Source organism: Ipomoea nil, unplaced genomic scaffold, assembly GCF_001879475.1.
Source record: "Ipomoea nil cultivar Tokyo-kokei standard unplaced genomic scaffold, Asagao_1.1 scaffold1074, whole genome shotgun sequence".
In the NCBI taxonomy this organism is placed as follows: Eukaryota; Viridiplantae; Streptophyta; class Magnoliopsida; order Solanales; family Convolvulaceae; genus Ipomoea; species Ipomoea nil.
Window position 1 is genome coordinate 3,016,682 of NW_017617502.1, and position 19,340 is coordinate 3,036,021.

General features: G+C 35.2%; 3 protein-coding genes across 4 annotated transcripts; 1 reads left to right on the plus strand and 2 right to left on the minus strand.

Annotated features, from left to right (window-relative positions):
• Positions 1–1,094: 1,094 nt before the first annotated feature.
• On the minus strand, positions 1,095–1,833 carry LOC109182679 (probable WRKY transcription factor 7). 2 transcript variants are annotated; one of them, XM_019332831.1, is made up of 2 exons: positions 1,527–1,833; positions 1,095–1,496 (listed from the first exon to the last, which is right to left on the minus strand). In XM_019332831.1, exons 1-2 carry the CDS (start codon positions 1,729–1,731, stop codon positions 1,252–1,254), a joined length of 450 nt encoding a protein of 149 aa, XP_019188376.1. In that variant the 5' UTR covers positions 1,732–1,833; the 3' UTR covers positions 1,095–1,251. The 2 variants fall into 2 exon arrangements, with proteins under 2 accessions (XP_019188376.1, XP_019188375.1); XM_019332830.1 differs by having other exon boundaries at positions 1,095–1,833.
• A 992-nt stretch (positions 1,834–2,825) lies between these two features.
• LOC109182852 (U-box domain-containing protein 9-like) lies at positions 2,826–5,261 on the plus strand. The gene is made up of 2 exons (XM_019333075.1): positions 2,826–3,414; positions 3,975–5,261. Exons 1-2 carry the CDS (start codon positions 3,160–3,162, stop codon positions 5,058–5,060), a joined length of 1,341 nt encoding a protein of 446 aa, XP_019188620.1. The 5' UTR covers positions 2,826–3,159; the 3' UTR covers positions 5,061–5,261.
• Positions 5,262–10,461: 5,200 nt separating this feature from the next.
• Positions 10,462–13,174, minus strand: LOC109182853 (adenylylsulfatase HINT3). Its single transcript, XM_019333076.1, has 7 exons — positions 12,763–13,174; positions 11,998–12,053; positions 11,497–11,554; positions 11,263–11,329; positions 11,098–11,153; positions 10,886–10,939; positions 10,462–10,809 (listed from the first exon to the last, which is right to left on the minus strand). Exons 1-7 carry the CDS (start codon positions 12,952–12,954, stop codon positions 10,678–10,680), a joined length of 615 nt encoding a protein of 204 aa, XP_019188621.1. The 5' UTR covers positions 12,955–13,174; the 3' UTR covers positions 10,462–10,677.
• Positions 13,175–19,340: the final 6,166 nt, after the last annotated feature.

The following is a 19,340-nucleotide window of genomic DNA, read 5'->3' on the forward strand; positions in this document are numbered from 1 at the left end:
AAGAAGATTACCTTCAAGCCTCTTCCAGTCCCAAACTTCCCCATTTATTTATCCATATTATAACACAATATGATAAACTAACACTAAGTATGTTAGATTATATTTATTGTGTTCTATTACTGTTTGTTTGAACAATTCTATTATATTTTTGTGTTGAATGGTTTGAATTATATAATTAACAATTTTTTTTTGGTTTACTTGATTTTTTACAAGGTAGTATCTATTCTATACTTTCTCAAACATTTTCAATACAAAAAATCTAAGTCCGAACCTTTGACCATCCACTTGGATGGATAATCCGGATGCATCACACTACATGGTAGTTGGCAAATTATATAATTAACATATTTAACCTATAATAGCACGTTACTCCCAAGTCACCTATCACACAAAATGTCACATAAATTAATACTTTTAAAAACTTATATTTTTTTTTTTATGAAAACTAAAATAATTATATTAATTATTTTAAAAAGGCCAACAATTTGCCATGGCAGCTTACGAAGAAGTCCGCCGTGGCAACCAAGTTGCCATGGCTTCTTTGTCCATAGCAGCCAAGATTCCATGGAGGAAGAAACTTGGTGAGCTTCTTTGTCCAAATTGCCAAATTGGAGGGAGACGCATGAATTTTTATTTTTTTTTTTTTTTGGAATTTTTGAATAAGATTTAACGTAAGATGCCATCTAAGTAAAATTGACAAGTTACTTTTTGGTAATTCGTTAAGGAAAAAGTGTCAAATTGACTTCCTAAGTTAAATGGATAGTGCAATTGAATCTCTTAAGTAAAAAAAGTTCCATTTAAACCCCTTAAGCCGGCAAAAATATTCAATTGAGTTCCAAATTACTTGATTAGCAGGTTAGATCACCAGGCTGACACGGGTCACTTTTTTTTTAATGTTTATTTTTTAATGAATTATTTTATTAAAATTTTTCTTTTCATGTTTAAAACTGTTTTTAATTTTTTTTATTATTTATTAAACAGCCACAATCTGTCTTTGACAGCCGGTGGCTGTCTCCTATTAAGAACAATCGTGGCTGTCCGGCAATAGCCACGGCTGTCCGAAAACAACGGCGTGGAGTTAGACTATCACTCTGGTTATCATTTTCTGTCTTTGCTTCCTGATCAATTGGAGAAGATGTGTGGTTAGAAGAGTTATATGTTTTTAGTTTTTATGATGGGGAAGATGAATGAGTTAGGGTTTAGGGTGTTTACTTTCTCTTGGAACAGTGGCATTAGTCGGAGGCGCTACCGCTACACTTGCCAGAAAGGTTGTTCTCGGAAGAGCTGTACTTTCTCTTCAATGAAGACGAAGAAAGAGGCGGCTTGAGGCGGCTTTCCGCTGGAGGAGGCCAGGGACAGAATGGTAATCTGGAAAGTAGAGGAAGAAGACGCATGTTTGCTCTCCGTCTCCCCGGTCAACAACGATATGTTGAAAGAGTTGGCCCACAAAACCTCCGGCGAGTACGAGAAACTAATTGTCTTCCTGCCTCCGACGGCGCTTTCCTTTCTCAGCCTTGGGGAGTGATCGAAAACAGTCGAGGGCAGAACTTGTTGAATCGGCGTCGGGTTATAAACCTTGGTGTCAACCTGGATATCCTTCGTCGGAACCGGCAAAGACGAAACGACGGGGGCTCTCTGGAACCGGGCGTGCCCCGTCCGGGTTCGACCCAGAAGATTAATCACCTTCTGGAACTTATTCACGGCCACATCCGCCACCATTTCAATCTCCATCGATGACTTCTCCCAGCTCTCTGTCGCCTTATGCTGCTGCTACGACAACAATCTGATAAACGTATGAACGCTCTCAAGCCCCGATATGATGTTGCCTCCTGTACCACCGCACTCTCCTCCAGCTTCTTCGCGAAGCTGAGATCACTACAACCACTATGTCGCAAGGCTGTTGAATAGCTTTGCCGTCGTTTTCGGACAGTCGTGGCTATCGCCGGATAGCCACGGTTGTACTTAGTAGGAGACATCTACCGGTTGTCAAAGACAGTAGGTGGCTGTTTAATAAATAAAAAAATTAAAAACAGTTTTAAACAAGAAAATAAAATTTTTAATAAAATAATTCATTAAAAAATAAAAATTAAAAAATATGATATGTGTAAGCCTAGTGATAATCTAACCCGCTAATCAAGTAATTTTCGACTCAATTGAATATTTTTTCCAATTTAAGGGGTTAAAATGGAGCTTTTTTTACTTAGGGGATTCAATTGCACTATCCATTTGACTTAGGGGGCCAATTTGACACTTTTTTCATCCGTTAAATATGTTAATTGTATAATTTTAACAAGTTTAAGAATCTAAGTCAAATAAGTCATTTAACTACACACCAAACTGCAATTAGATAACTGAACTAAAAGAAGTACAATTGGGTCTCTAAACAATGCAGATTAATACAATTTAACTTAAAATGACTTGTTTACCTAAAAAAATAATAATAACTCGGCAGGAGCCTTTGTCTCCATGGTTGGTCGGAGATGAAGGGACTTAATCTGCAACTGTTTTTTTTTTTTTAATAATTATTTTATTTAAAATTATTAAAATAAAATAAAAAATTATGTGTAAACACGATAATTGACACATCAACACTTTCTTTGTTTGTGCTCTGAGAGACACAGGAGCTGACCCAAGGAGAACCGAACCCAAATTATCTTAGAATTCTTCTCCCACAAAAAAAATTCATTTGTCACTTGAACTACCCCGTTGATTATTCTGAGTACATACCTAAATTAAAATTAGAAACCAACTAAGTAAAGAAATTTGAAATTAAAGGTCCGGCCTATAGAAATAGAAATAGAGCGTGATACGGTGGATGAGCACATGCACATTGCACAGAGCACACCCCCGAACTAATTAAGCGTGTTTAGATCTTCGGGAAATCATTACCACCGCGATGACTAGTCCACCGCAACACCTTTCCGCGTAGCACCTGTCCGATCACCGATCACCTCATTTCACACACCAATTCTCATTCCCTATAAACACTCACTCTCTTCGCACGCCCACTCCCGCTCTGTGATCACAACAATACTCACAACTTCAAAACGGAAAGCCGCGATTCGCGCCCCGAATTCCGTTGCCCCAGCGGAAATATAGGAAACCCCCTTTCGAATTTGTTGAAATTCAGTTTTTCCTCGCGCGAGAGGTTTATGAGGGATGACGAAAACTGCGGCGGTGGATGGCGGCGATCCGGCGGCGGAGTTGAAGAAAGAACTGCAGAAGGTGGTGAAGGTGATAGTCAGTGAGGATGGCATCAATGTGGGGGCCATTGATAGAGCACAACAAGCGCTGCGCTCGTTGTGGGACCTGAACACGAAGCAGCAACGATCATCGTTCTCTGTACCGGATGAATTTCGGTGCCCGCTTTCTAAAGAACTCATGAAGGATCCTGTTATTGTTGCCAATGGTCAGGTATTAGGGACTTTTCACTTTTGTCTGCCTGTGTGTATATGATTTTTGTATTTCTTGCATTTAATTTGTGTGAATTAGGTGGTTGGGAAATGCTGTCTTTGCTCTAAATTTTGATTTTGATAGCTGATTGAATTCTGCATTTTATTTTTTTTTAATCTCTGTGGCATTTGATTGTTCTGTTAAATTTAAGTTGTTGAACTCAACTGATGTATGAAATTGCGGATTTTCTGGCCAGTAAATTCTTCTCTGATGCAAAAATACACTTAAATTTATTTTCTGTTTTGTTCTTCGTTTCTTTCTTTCTTTTTCTTGTTCGTTGGCTTTTTAGTCTTGAGTCATCTAGATGATTCTTGCTGTATAATGGTAGAAAGGGTGTTCTTTGCTCAGACAAATAATTATTTAATAATTTATCTATTCATTATTTATTGTTTGTCTCACTTGTGCTGAAATAATGCGCATTGTAATTCCTTCCATCTATTAAAAGATCATTTTTCTTTTTTTGTGCTTGTTGATTTTATTACATTGTATTGTTTTCTTATGTAGTGGTCACAAATTTGCAGACATATGATAGATCATTCATTCAGAAGTGGTTAAAATCTGGGAACAGAACATGCCCTCGAACCCAACAAGTGCTCTCACATACTATTCTTACACCTAATCAGCTGATTCGGGATATGATATCTCAGTGGTGCAAGATGAATGGGATCCAGTTGCCGGACCCCGTGGACAACTTAGATGAGGAGGGACTTACTGAAGCTGATCGCAACCATTTTCTTTCTTTGCTTGAGAAAATGTCTTCGACATTGTCTGAGCAAAGAGATGCTGCTAGAGAATTGCGCATGTTGACTAAAAGTGTGCCTTCTTTCAGGGCATTATTTGGGGAATCTGAGAATTCAATAGCCCAGCTGATGTACCCCCTGTCTAAATGCAAGTCTGAAAGCGAAGTACAACCTCAACTGCAAGAAGATATAATCACTGCTGTTTTGAATCTCTCCATCCATGATAACAACAAGAAGCTTGTTGCAGAAACCCCAATGGTTATTCCTCTTCTTATGGATGCATTAAGATCTGGGACAGTTGGAACAAGGGGCAACGCAGCTGCTGCCCTTTTCACACTGTCAGCCCTGGATTCCAATAAATCACTTATTGGGAAATCAGGTGCCCTGAAACCACTTATTACCCTCTTAGAAGAAGGACATCCTTTGGCAATGAAAGATGCTGCTTCGGCTATTTTTAATCTATGCTTTCTTCATGAAAATAAGGTTAGAGCAGTTAGAGATGGTGCAGTGAGTGTTATCCTCGAAAAGATTGCAAATAAAGTGCATGTTGATGAATTGCTTGCCATCCTTGCTATGCTCTCTAGTAACCAGAAAGCAGTTGAGGAAATGGGAGAGCTTGGGGCCGTTCCATGCTTGCTTAGTTTAATCAGGGAGACCTCATGTGATCGCAATAAGGAGAACTGCATAGCTGTCCTGTACACAATATGTTTTAGTGACCGGACGAAGTGCAAGGAGATTAGGGAAGAGGATATTAAATACAGAACAATCTCTCAACTTGCTCGAACTGGTACTTCAAGAGCCAAGAGGAAGGCAAGCAGCATTCTTGACAGACTGAATAGAGCTTTCAACATCACTCATTCTGCATGATTAACACTTGGAGCGCAATATCTGTAAATTTCTACACTTTTATAGCCTTTGCACCATTACTATATTGAGGCATGGTATGTTCATACACAACTGTTGTTTTGTATATTAGAGTTAATACCAAGTTATAGTTGCCATGAATAATTGATCTGGGTATTATATCAATAATATCCTATCTTTCTTTAGTGGGACTCTTCATTTCTACCCAATTTATGTTTTAGTGGGCTTTTCCTAGTAACACCTAATATGATGATTGGCTTATTAGCTTGATAAATGTGGCTTCTCTAATTCTGTGCCTTGGTGGATTTTGCTTCATTTTCAGCTAAACCTGCTAGTGGGGTTCCTTTTATTTCTGTTAGACTTATTGCATAGATATCTTCTTTTTTAGCTTAGCAGTTATTAGGATCCACATGTAGGGCCTTTTGACTGGTGGACATATGGGGTAGTTCTATCCAACTTCTTGTATCATTATTGTCAGTATAGTTTGGCCTGGGGAAAGACCCAAAACTTGTTTGACCTGATCTATAAGGTGACTGAATTGGTTCCTGATTGGATTAGAATCCTAAACTCACAGGAATGGTGTGCCCATATTGAATGATTCTACATTATACCCATTACTGTGGCCAGTGGTCCTTTACATTCTGTAACCAAACCACCACCCCCTTTTAGGTTAGGGAGTCTTCACAGAAATAATAAGGTAGCCAACTCCCTACCTCATCTTTTGACCACCTTCTAACTTTCTTTTTATGTTCTTCTCTTTTTGGTCCTTTCTCTGATCTTTGGGCTCTTCTTTAAAATGAACTTTCTTGTGGTACCAAGTCATGTCTGTACTATGTTCTGAACTTAATGGATTCATATCCAGACTTTAACAAACTAGTAAAACAAGTTTAACATTGTTGGTAGAAATGCAATTTGTTAATGATGGCTTTCATTTAAAAGTGTTTACTTGAACTTAATAATGTGATAGTATTGGTTGTATCTGTGCCTTCAAATCCCTCTTTAATGTGATGGTATTTCCCATTAATTGCCCTCACTATCCTTTCTTACTTAATGGCCTAATTCAAGGGGAAAGAAAAGATAATCTGTTTGTTGGGTGACTGTCCTTTCTAATACACATGGAGTCTGTAGAAAAGGATATAATGTGTCTTCATTTTTTGTCCATTTCCTGTTTCTTGCATTCTGGCATGTGCTGCAGTGCTGATGTGGGTAAGAATGAAAAATTCTTCTTATATTTTACCTTTGAGTTCTTGTTGGAGGAGATAAATGTAAGCTTTATGATTTTAGACTTATCAAGTATGAAAGATTTCAGATTTGTGTAATATACAAGTAAGAAACTTACGTTTGCAACAAGCTACGAGACATATACTATAGTGTTTTGTTCAATTTAGTTATCATACATTTATTTTGTTCAATTTAGTTCATGTACTTTAAAAAGTGATAAAATTAAGGACAATAGTTAACGGTGATAATATTACTGTTAACTTAGATTACGTGGCGTTGACATCATATTTATATTTCCACTCATATATTATTTTATAAATATTTAAAATTAATTATTTTTACCACCAATATATTAAATTAGTATGACCAAAATAAATAATTACAACCATGTTCTTAATGAGATTTGGACACTTGATGTCATCGTAATTATTTATTTTAGACATATTAATGTAATATATTAGTGATAAAAATAATTAATTCTAAATATTTATAAAATAGTATATGAGTTGGAATATAAATATTAGATAGCAATGATGTCAGTGCCACGTAAGCTAAGTTAACAGTAATATTAACACCGTTAACTATTATTCTTAGTTTTATCACTTTTTAAAATAGAGAAACTAAATTGAACAAAATAAAAATACATATATTAAATTAAATAAAACATTATACTACAAGGACTTAATAGATACTTTGACCTATCCAGAAAACATGATTGAAATACATAAAAACTTGTAACTATTTTGAGATAATGCAGATGGTGCAGGTTCAATAATGAAATCAATGTGGAAAGTAAAATTGGGTTGCCAGAAACGTGCCCAACCTATGCAAGGCATGTGAGTTTGGCAGTGTGACACAAGCAACCTTGGTTTGCAGTTCACAGGTATTGCATTGTTGTCTACTTGTCTCTAACATCTTATATTATTAAGGGTATAGTCATCAAAATGAGTTTAACCCGCCAAGTTAGTCCGTTAATTATTATTGTGAAGGACGGAGCCAAAGAGAGGGCAGATGCCCCCTTTACCCCACCCCCATCTCATATATAACATTTATATGTATATATGTATATATAGTACAGGTTTTAGTATTAGTATAAAAAACAGATAAATGTTAAGTTGTTAACAAGAAGTGAGTTTGAGTAGTTGGCAAAGCATGAGTTTGGTTATAATGAAGATTATGGGTTCAAATTTTGTGACATCAACACATTTTCACAGTTTTTTTTTTCTTCTTCATCAGAATCACGTTTTTAATATTTTTTTAATATTTAATACACACACACATATATAACATTCTTTTTTATTCAAATTATTTTATCAAATTAATTATGTTTCATATTTTGTTATGAATATTTTCATAAAGTTTCGATAGGTTTTATTTTTTGCTCATATCCAACAATATTATACCTATATTTCTTAGAAGCAGTGTAACACCCCACTTTTCTAACTCTTAATCACAATTCTAAACCACAATAACAACCATGAGTCAATAAAACAGCTCTTCAAGAACAAAACACTTTCAAGAATACTCAATAAATACAAGCTCATAGGAATTACTCAACAAATATGGATTCCAACGGCATAACAACAACGAATAGATCTTGGCTCAACGTCTCAATAGATTCCAATAATATGGATTTCAAGGGATATAAGTTTAATTCAAATACAATGAGATCCCAAGAATAAGGCTTTCAACAAGATCTTACTAGCTTCAAGATTCAATTATAATAGCATTGCAAGTCAACGTAAGCTCACAAGAATACTTAGAAGGAATTTATAAGCATTCTAGATACAGATTCAACAATAAATCGTGGAATGTCAAGAATAGACATTAGCAATGATTCAAGGCTCAACTCAAACAAAACAACTTCTCATACTCAACTCTAGACATTAGATAGCTTCGATAGATATTGAAAGCAAACTGAAAGTAGTCAGAATGACTCAGGGATCAATATCAAGCTACGAGAAAATTTCCAGAAGCATAAGCTCAAACTCGATGATAAAATTTCAAGAATTATCATGCCATTAACAACAAGGGATTTGGAATGGAAGTTTGACACAATGAGCACAACAAGATACTCAGGAATTAACTACTTTTAACTTCTCTATTCTTTAAGCAAGGCTTACAATGCAACAAGGCACATAAACAAGAATCAAGTATAAGCTCTTATACTTTTCACACTAACAACTTTTACAAAACTTCCACTTTCAAACTTTAGCTTTCAAAGTCTCAACTTCTAGGGCCCGTTTACTAACAGAAAATTATTTTCTGTTTTCTATTCTCTGTTTTTGAAAATTCTCTGTTTTCAATTCTCTGGTTTCAAAAACTGAAATTGAAAACTTGTTTGTCTGAACTTATTTTCGAAATTCATTCTCCATTTACTAAATTAAAAATGTACTACATATTATATATATATATATATATATATATATATATATATATATATATATATATATATATATATATATATATATATATATATGTTTTTTCGTGACAAATTAAAATGTCATTAGAAAATATATTAATTGCAATAATTTAAAATAAGTTGTTTTGTGACGAAATGTGATTACAAAACATTACAAATAAAATTGAGTACACCATGATTATAACACTTCAACATTAGGTGGAACTAAATTTAATTATAATTTAATTTTGTCCAAGTTTCAATGACAATTTAAAACTAAATTTAATTATAATTTAATTTGACCAAGCTCATAACCAGAGTATAGCAGATCTGCATATTCAACAAAATCAGAAGCTCAAAACCAACGGAGGTGGGACGGCCTTGAAGCATTTCTAGTAGATCTGGACCTTGAACTCCGTCTCTTCTTTCTCCCTCTTCTCAGCCATTTTCACAACAATAAACTATCAGATCTGGAGATTCAAGCTTGGGTGACCTTCCAGAGTGCAAAATCAGAAGCTCAAGGAGACCGGCGGCGAGGCAGCAACGACGTTAGGACTAGCAGAGCAAGGAGATCGGCGGCGAGGCAGCAACAACGTTTGAACTAGCAAAAGAAGGAGATCGGCGATGCAGTCTGGAAGAAAGAAGAAAAAAATGTGGTTGGTAGGAGTCGATGGTACCTATGGTACTGTTCATGCGTGTGTTTTCTATTTTGAAAAGAAGTTTAGATTGTGTTTCTAATTTCTTGCAAAAAGGGAGAATAGTTCTCAATTTTGGAAATGGAAAAAGAACATAGTAAACACTTTAGCTGTTTTCAATTTTCAATTTTCAAAAATTCTTGAAAATTTCCTGTTAGTAAATCCCCCCTAGCTTTTCACTTTCAACATTGGAACCCTTGGTTTTTCTCTTTCAACTTCTCACTTTTAACTTCTCTACTTTACTTTCAAAAGGTAGATAAAAGCACTTTAAACACGTTGATAAAACACATAAACAGATAGGCAAACGCAAGGGAACTCACAACCTCACCGCATTCCTAACTGATACTTAGAGCTTCTCTTAACTCTGATTCTCATACTTAGTCACTGAACTTAGAGTCTTTCTTATCTCAATCTTCATAACTTAGGGCTCTTTCCCTAATCGAATCCTTCCTGGAATTTCCACTTAAAGTTCCCTTCTTATCTTGTCTTTCTCAAGACTTCAACTTGGAGGTCTTTCCTTAACTTGTCCTTCCTAGGACTTTTACTTAGAGTTTCTATACTCAATCTTAAGGGTCAAACATCCTAAGTCTCCCGTAGTTCGTACCACTCTGATACCAATTTCTTAGTCAATTCTTTGACTTTCCAACTCCTCTTTCGGGATTGCTTGAACCAACATAAACTCAAAACAAATTTTTGTCTAATTCTTTCTAAACGAAAATGGATTCTTTCCATTCTTACTTTACTTGGGTAAAACACTATTTTCAAAATTACTTCTTTTAACATAAACTTTAATCGTTCCCTAACAATTTTTTTTTTTTTTTCATTCTTACTCATATCTTCTTTCATTCGTCTAATTCTCTTGTTCAAAAATTCGTAGCATTCAAATCTAAGTTTTTCTCTATAATAAACTCAATTAACCTTTAAATTTCCAAAACTCTTAGATTAGCACGTCTTTTAGCACCTTGCAACAACTTGTAACAATTTCTCAAGCATGCACATCTAATTAAGCATCCAAGCAAAAACAACACACTCATTCCAAGTTAGAGTGTTACAAGCAGATTCTAAATGTAAATAGCATGCATTATTATAAATACACATGAACCACAACAATAGAACACCCAGAGAATCAGGCATAGGTTAAGGTTCATTCTTATTTTCATGATTTTGAGTATAAATAGTAACAATTACATGACTGGACATTTATAACAGATTCTAGTATTGCACCCTTTACATGAAATCATAAACTATGATGGTTCATGCTCACACCTTGGGACAAAAAAGTACAAACAGAGTATAAAATCTGCTAGCTATGAGTGAGACTAGATCCTTGACCTTTGCTGTCCTCAAGGTTGTCGAAAAATGGCAACTTTTCACGAATGCTATATGCAAGTTGCGAAGCTTCATGATCTAACTTCAGTTTTCGTCTCCTCAAACTCTGTAAACACAAGTGTTTATCAGGAGTTACTCAGTTTCATCGTACTATCGAGAGGGTAAAACCGTAAGAAACATACCTCAGAAGCCCATAAGCAATCGCTAGCTTTACGAGGAATTATATGAATGTGTGTCTGAACTTGGCATGCAATACAAAGTTATGAAAGAAACATGTAAGCTCCCTCTCACTTATATCATCAAATTAGTCAAAGAAAAACCTCTGGGGTGAAGAAATTCATGTGTTTACGATAAGGATCAGACCAAAAAGGCCTTGATGATCATAGGCACTTACATGAAATATAACTTGCCCTGCAGCTTCACCATTGTTAACTAGCAAATTGAATGAATCTGTAAGTCCAAATTTCACCGGTAAAAAATATGTCAGCTAAACGTACCCATACACACAAATGTAAACAAGAATGGCACTATAAATCAGGAAAGAAGGCAACATATATACCAGATTCTGTGGCTTTCATGACTGCATTACTAATGAGGGGTACTTTTGAGCACATTTCAGCTACAACCTGGAAACAAATCTCTTCAGATTAGTGAGATCAGGAAGTTTAAATAACAAATTTTTACTTAAGACATCTTGTAGCAGACTAATAGAGTAATACTAAACTAGAAGAGTTCCATCGTTCTGAACCATTAGTTATCACATATCCCTGCGGAATACTAAGAACATACTTACAGATGGTGGAGTTGCTTCAAGAGTAGGAAAATGGCATTTTGGGATAATCAATGAGTGCCTGGCATTGAAGTATGTAGCAATTAGTGGATGACAAAACCCCTAGAAATGAATGAACACTGAAAATTGTGTCATAGCTACAGAGTAAAACTATGATTGCTCAGATTCCAACAGTCCTTCAAGACCCAACCTCTAAGGCTATGTCCAGGAGGCAGAACTAAAAAAGTATAGAATGGCGGTAATCCCAACCAAGATAGCTAAGGATACAAACTTGTAACCACAAGGTCACAAGTTCAAATCCCAGCCCCTTGGTTTGAGCCGGTCAGCTATGGACAACCTAGGCTGGTTTACCTCCCTGTGGTCCTTTGCTGGCCAGGATCATAAGGCGGGGTTTACCCAGTGCACACCCTCAGGTAGTGGTTGCGGGTTTTACTCGTCACCCAAAATAGTATAAAATTCAGATAGCAAGCAAAAGACTTTGGAGATGAAGAGATGATACCTTACCCCCAACTCAAGGGATTTGTATCTAAAATGCAAAGACATACATCATCTTCATATACCTGTAGTCAAATGATATCCCATGTATTGTTAGATGAGTAGGAAGTACAAACAGTAGATATACATATATAATATATTCCATCTTCTTCTCTACCTCTATGTTGAGAGACAAATTCACTTGATTTAGGTAGAGGATCAAATTAACTAACCAATTACCTGATTCTGTATAAAGGAACAGATTCTTGCTAAAACTTGATATTTCTAGTATCTTTCCATTTGAATAGGTCTACTACACTACCCAAATTGGCACAAAAAGAAACATATTATGAAATCTAACATGTTGGCACAAATAAATCTCATTTTTATTCTCCCAACAGAAAATTTGCAAATGGCCCAAAGTTCATCTTCAATAAATAGCTCCTACCCATGCCATTTGACAGCGACCAACCAAAGCTTTCTCCAATATAAAGACAAGTTCATTTAATTTATTCCATCACTAGAAAAATAGTCTTATCAATCCATTGATAAGCTCAACAATTGAGATTCAACTGACATTCTTAGGCCCCAAACTTTCACCAATCTTATCCCAAACAAATGACCCGGAGATTTAAAACTGCTCCATACCAATAGGTGATCGAGACCCTTCTACTCAATCACACCCTCGAGGTTAAAGTAGCATGCTTTCTATCCTTAACTTGGATGGGTATAAAATTGAAATTACCCAGAATGCACTGTGGTGCATATAATTTAAGAAAGGGTAAATTGAAGTACCTTCAAAGCCGGAGCTTCTCCTCTAACAATCTTACAGAAAACGCAGTCGCCTTGTTGTTTGTCTCCGGCGTCGGAGCTGGAAGAGCAAGTGGCAACAGAGAGTGGGGAGAAGCATTTGGTTTCAGAAACTGGTGGTGTGGGGCAGACATGGGAAGAGAGAAGAGCGGTACGACGCCGTGCCCTTGCCTCCATTTACGGATGCGATTATGCGGAGAGGGAGAAGAAGAAGAAGAAAGGAGGTTTTGGGGGCATGGATTTAGTGCTGAAAGGAGAGAAGGAGACAAAGATTGCTCTCTGGTACGGTACTTGAGGAGATTGAAAGATTTGAGAGGGGAATTGGGAAGAGAAGAGAAGAAGAAGGCAGAACGCGAGTGGTTGGTTGTTGGCTCCGCCTTATCCGCATCCTATTGTACAAGGTGTAAGATTTCTTGGCATCTTGCATGGCATTAAAACAATTGGCACATTAAATAAGTAAAATTTGACCAATTTGACTAAGCTTTTCATTGGATCCTAAGGAAGAGTAAGCAACGATTTGGTAAATTTTATTTTAGAAAAATTATAATTTATTTTAAATTATAAATTTTGTTTAATAAAATATGAAGAATTTAAAATAATAGTTTATTAAAAAACGCATGACATCATCTATCCTTCATTAATTAAAAATCTAATATTTTAGCTCATCATTTTATAAGTTTTTATACTATTTTAATTTCAATCAATTAACTTACTAGCTATTATCTTTTCAGTTTTCAGCTAGGTGTGCCAAACAAAGCATGAGTTAGATGTGGCCACGGAACTTTTTAGGACCAACCGAGTCTTGAACTAGCCTGGCCGCAAAGAGAGTCTGGGCAATTCCTAGACTTGGCTTAGGTACAAATCCAGATTGCCCTATATTGGGCCAGGCCGCAAAGAGAGTTTGACAATTCCTAGACTTGGCTTAGGTCCAAATCAGGATCGCCCTATATTGGGTTGGTCCTGTTTTGACCATTTAATTTGAAGGTTCTGGGTCCAAGTTTAGAATCGTCTCAGTAATAAAGACCGATCTAGAAAAAACATCGCCCCTGCAACCCCTAACATTCAAATTTTTTTAAATTATTTGGTATAATATTTAAAAATTATGTATAAAGATAGACCCAAACCCTTAACCTTAGCTTATTATTAATATGCTCTTACACAAACCAAACAATTAAGCTATAATTTTGTTGGTTTTGTTTTGTATTTTTTTTGAATGCTACTAGCTCTATTACATTGTAGTATCTGTTCATATACTTTCTCAACCTACTGAAACACAAAGAACCAATAGCGCCTCCACTGAGGCTCGAACTCACAACCTTCCAAATGGAAGTTCAACTCGGATACCATTATTTGGTTTTGTTTTGTATAGTTATCCATGTATATAAATTATTTAAAAACATTATAAACTTTATATATACATCATTTTCTTTTTTGGCGAACGAGAGGGACCGAGAGGTCTCGAAAAAATAAATGGAATGTGGCTGTTTACGTTGAAGCTGGTAAGAGGGGTGGCAATACTCCAGCCATCCATAGCAGCATGGCAGCGTCTGAACATCGACGTTATTAATGCGGAGGAAATCTTCATTTTTAATGTATTTCTCCCTAATCGCTTTCACTCGCAGCTTGTCTTGATTAGTTAGAACTTGCCAAGCAAGCCTAGAGAGAAAGGCCAGATTGAAGTCTTTCGCCTTTCTGAGGCCCAGGCCACACATAGACCGGGGGGAACAGATGTCAGTCCAATTAACAGTATGGATCTTTTTGGTGTCTTCTGCATGACCCCAAAGGAAGTTCCTGCAAATCCTATCAATGTCGTTACAAGTACTTACCAGGAGGGCCATAGTGTAAGTTGGGACCGTAGTGAGAGAGGATTGGACAGGGACTCTTCTTCCCGCCATGCTAAGGGAGTGTGTTTTCCACCTAGACAGCTTCCTTCTCATTTTGTCAATGATTGACAAGAACGTGTCTTTGGAGACACGTTTTTTAAGCAAGGGGATACTAAGGTAGGATCCAATATGGGAAGTGAGAGGGATCCTCGTGTAGTCACCAATACGCCTCTTCAAACCTGCACACGTGTTAAGAGAGCAAAACATTTGAGATTTAGAGAGGTTAACCTTGAGCTTGGAAGCCTTGTTGAGTCTGTTAAGGCATTCCATCATCTTTTTTGCTTGCCCTCCGATGCTTCTCTAAATAATAAAAGATCATCGGCGAAGAAGATATGAGAGATGCAAATTCCTCCTCTAGTGATATAGATCAGTTTCCAAGACCTTAAAGGACATTTCATGCTGGATGTCATGAGCTAATCTTTCCATGACGAGGTTGAACAGGTAGGGGGCTAGAGGGTCACCTTGTCATAGACCACGCCCCGGAACAAAGGGAGGAAGGCGGCCACCGTTCCAAAGGATAGAGATGTCGCTTTCTCTAAGGGAGAAGAGGATGAGGTCCACCAAACTTCTCAGGAGGCCAAAACCCTCAATAGTCTCCTTTAGGAAACTCCAGTCAACACTGTCGTAAGCTGTTTGAAGGTCTACTTTCACCACCATAAGCCCTTTCTTTCCAAGCTTCTTATTCATAGTGTGGATAATCTATTGCGTTAAACACCACATTATCCAAAGTAAAGCGCCCTGGTAAAAAGATATTTTGATAGTGGCCGATCACCTTGCACATGATGGGTTTCATTCTGTTGACGATCACTTTAGAGATAACTTTAAAGGCAACATTGAGGAGGGTAATCAGTCTAAAGTCTGCTGCCGATTCAAGGGTATCCTTCTTTGGGATAAGGTTCATGAAAGCCCGTAGAAGGGATCTATGCACTGAATCACACTCGAGGGCCTGATTAACCATCCTAGTCAAGGCAGGCCCCTCTTCCTCCCAGAAATGCTAATAGAAAAAGGCGGGGATCCTGTCAGGACCAGGACTCCTAAACTTCTTCATACCAAAGGTCTCTTTTTTAACTTCTTCCATAGAGGCTCTCTCCGGATCAAACTATTTGCTTGGGTTGTGGAAATTCTAAAGGACTCAGCCCCCGGTGTCATCCTTGCCTCTTCATCAAGTATAACCCTGTCAAACAAAGATGAAAAGTAGTCAATAATGTGATTAGACAATGTGATCGGATCAACGGTCCAAGTTCCTTGCATTTTAAGGAATCTCAAGTGATTTTTGTTCTTTCTAATAAGGGCCGAGTTGTGATAAAACCGGGTATTCCTATCTCCATCTAAATTTCGCGAGTTGTCGTATTCATTAACGGGCATATATATATATATATATATATATATATATATATATATATATATATATATATATATTTGTGTGTGTGTGTGTGTGTGTTTAACGCTTTCTCAAATGTGAATTGCAAAGTATCAATTGACAATTGTACGTGTGTTTTTTGTCTTTAATTTTGTAAGGTTTAAGTTTGTAACTTGTAAGTAGAAAGTTTGCAGTTTGTACTTAGTATTTAACTACATTTATTAGTTTTTGAATTATTTATTGGAACCCGAAAAATAACCGAATATACGAGTGAATGTGTCCAAATATGATCTTTAAGATTGGGTTAACAACTTTTAATTCGAACTCAAAACGGATGGGTGGTTTCAAAATTTGAACCCCCCGAATCCATCCGATGCACAATCCTAATTGAACTTGTCAACAAGTTTAATAGACCCGTTCGTAGATGTTACCATTGTTTGGTTCCGATTTTGGAAATGGCAAACCGCAACCGAAACCTTTTAGAAAAATTGTAATTTCGGTTTGAACCATTAGTTCGAAACTCTTCTTTTTTTTTTTTTTGTAAAGTATATTGTTATTGTTATTATTTCTTTCCGGTTTGGAACCAGAATCGCCCAATTCCCAATTTTATCTAATCGGATCTGGAACCTTTATGTTCCCATTCTAAACTAAAACTAGAACCATCCGTCCGAGTTATTGATTCTGCTTAAATCAACGTCTAAGATTACCAAAATTTTTTTAAAAAAAAGCGGTGGCAATTTGGTAATTTTTGTATCTAGGTCAACATTAATGTTAGTGGTTTTGTGTTTAAGGTGCGTGAGTTTTGTATATAAGGTGCGTGAGTTTTGTGCTAAAGGTGCGTGGGTTATGTACTTAATGGTAGTAGTTGTTGAAACTTAAGATGCGTGAGTTTTGTGCTTAAGGTGCGTGGGTTTGAGCTTAATGTGAGTAGTTGCTAACACTTAGGTGTGTGAGTTTCCTTCTTAATGTGTGTTATTTTCATATTTAAGGTGCGTGATTTGTATGCTTAAGGTGCGTCAGTTATGTAAAATTTAAAGTGAACCATTTTTAAAACCTTAGGTGCGTGGTTTGTGTTCTTAAGGTGCTTTGTTATGTGGTTAAGGTGCGTGGTTTGTGTTCTTAAGGTGCGTAATTTGTGTTCTTAAAGTGTTTTGTTTGTGTGTACTTAACGTGCGTTAGTTTAATGCTTAATGTGCGTCCAACCGCACAACCGCACAGGAAGCCATTCCCACACCTGATCCCTTCCCTATATATATATATATATATATATATATATATATATATATATATATATATATATATATATATATATATATATATATATATATATATATAGTCTCATTCTCTATTCCTAACTTTTATTCATACACTTCAAACTTTGATGTAGACACTTTTACAGGGGCCCACATGAAAAAATAACATATCAACGTCCGTCATATAAGGAGTAAATTTGAGGGAGTAAGATTTGAGTATAGAACTCTTCAAAATAATCTCACCGTCTCATTTTATGTATCTAGTTTAATTAACGAGAATTAATTGAAGTTATTTTTTATTTATTTTTTTATAATATTAAGTTTAATATTACTATATAAAATTTTTATATATTTTGAAATTATATTTAAAACACTATTAAACACGAAAAATTAAATTTAAAAATAATTTTAAAAAATAATTAAAAATAAGCAAAATATGAAAAAAAAGTTAGTTTAATCAATGAACTGTAAATATGAGAAGTAAAATAAGACAGAATAATCATATGGGCCAAAGACCTCGTGGTCGTATAGGAGTCAATAGCATTCAATAATAATAATAATAATAATAATAATAATAATAATAATAATAATAATAATAATAATAATAATAATTTATAATAATAATAATAATAATAATAATAATAATAATAATAATAATAATCATCTTAATTATAATAAAGATATATGGTCTTGTGAAAATTAAATGTTGATATTAATGGTTAAATGTTGGTATTAACAACATTTAATTTTCACAAGACCATATGGCTTTAAGAAGCATGCATGCACACCACACGTGCAACCCCAAAGTTCATAAGTTTGAAATTAATATATAGCATAGATAGGCGGCCTAATATTTAAGATTGTTGATGTGCATATCGAGGACTACAGAGACAAAGATGCGTTATTCGTGGATTCGTCGGATACTATCCAACAACACTCTTCAACTTAATTGACGTGAAGTAGGCTTAGTAACATTAAGATTATATTCTCGAATTATTAGTTCTCATCTTTTATTGATTACACACTTAATTCGATAGTATTTGAAAGAAAAAATCAATGTTTGAACTAAGATTGTGATTGTTTGGTCTTTAAAGGTCAATTGTATGTTGCTACATCTAGAGTTAGAAATCTCAAAGGTCTAAAAATTTTGATCTGTGGTGACTCTAAAATTGTAATTCAATTACTATTATAGTTTATTAAGTTCTTAAAAATTTGTAATATTAAATACTATGTACTAAATTTTTAATATAATTTAAGATTTGTAGTAATCATCCACCTTAAATATTATTTTAATCGTAAATATATTTATGTTCATAATTTTATCATAGGAATTCACACATAATAATTATTAAATAACAAAATTTATATATATTAATTCATATAGGGTATATTTTTATAACATATTTTCCGTGCATCGCACGGGACAAATACTAGTAATAATAATAATAATATGGTTTCATCAAAGATGATAAATTTTTTCTTCTTTGATATTAAGAATGTCTAATTAACTGAAATCATTTCAAGTAATTAATTTGGTTGATACCTGAATTATGCCAAATTTGTTGTAACCCATTAGCTCAAACAATGATCAATGTAATTGAAGAAGGAGAAGGTAAGAAGCAAGGCAAAGAATATCATCTCTTATTCATTCATCTCTATCCTCCATACAATCATATCACATCTATATATAATATATATACAAATGTAACGGAAGACATAATGAAGACATAAATACATGAACCGTTACAACTGTTATATAATCTATAATAATGTCCACATAATGATTATATTTATAACACTCCCCCTTGGACATTATTTGTCCATGACCTTGCCTCGTTAAAAACTTGCTAGGAAAACCCTGTGGGAAAAACCTAGACAAGAAAATAGTATAATAGAAAATATATTCATGCCTCATTAAAAACTTCACTAGGAAAACCACGTGGGAAAAACCTAGTTGAAGAAAAGAGTACATAATATATATAAAACATATATTGTATTGGTCGCCTCATTAAAAACCTTAACTTAAGAAAACCCTGTAGGAAAAACTTAGTTAAGGGAAAAAGAGTA

Bases quoted from the DNA above. Each gene is read 5' to 3' on its own strand.
- LOC109182852 (XM_019333075.1), top strand. From the start codon at position 3,160: ATGACGAAAACTGCGGCGGTGGATGGCGGCGATCCGGCGGCGGAGTTG. The intron at 3,415-3,974 runs GTATTAGGGACT...ACAAATTTGCAG, and splicing joins TTATTGTTGCCAATGGTCAG to ACATATGATAGATCATTCAT.
- LOC109182853 (XM_019333076.1), bottom strand. From the start codon at position 12,954: ATGGAGGCAAGGGCACGGCGTCGTACCGCTCTTCTCTCTTCCCATGTC. The intron at 12,054-12,762 runs GTACTTCAATTT...ATTTGACTACAG, and splicing joins GAGAAGCTCCGGCTTTGAAG to GTATATGAAGATGATGTATG. The intron at 11,154-11,262 runs GTATATATGTTG...TTGGACTTACAG, and splicing joins CATGAAAGCCACAGAATCTG to ATTCATTCAATTTGCTAGTT.
- LOC109182679 (XM_019332830.1), bottom strand. From the start codon at position 1,731: ATGGAGATTGAAATGGTGGCGGATGTGGCCGTGAATAAGTTCCAGAAG.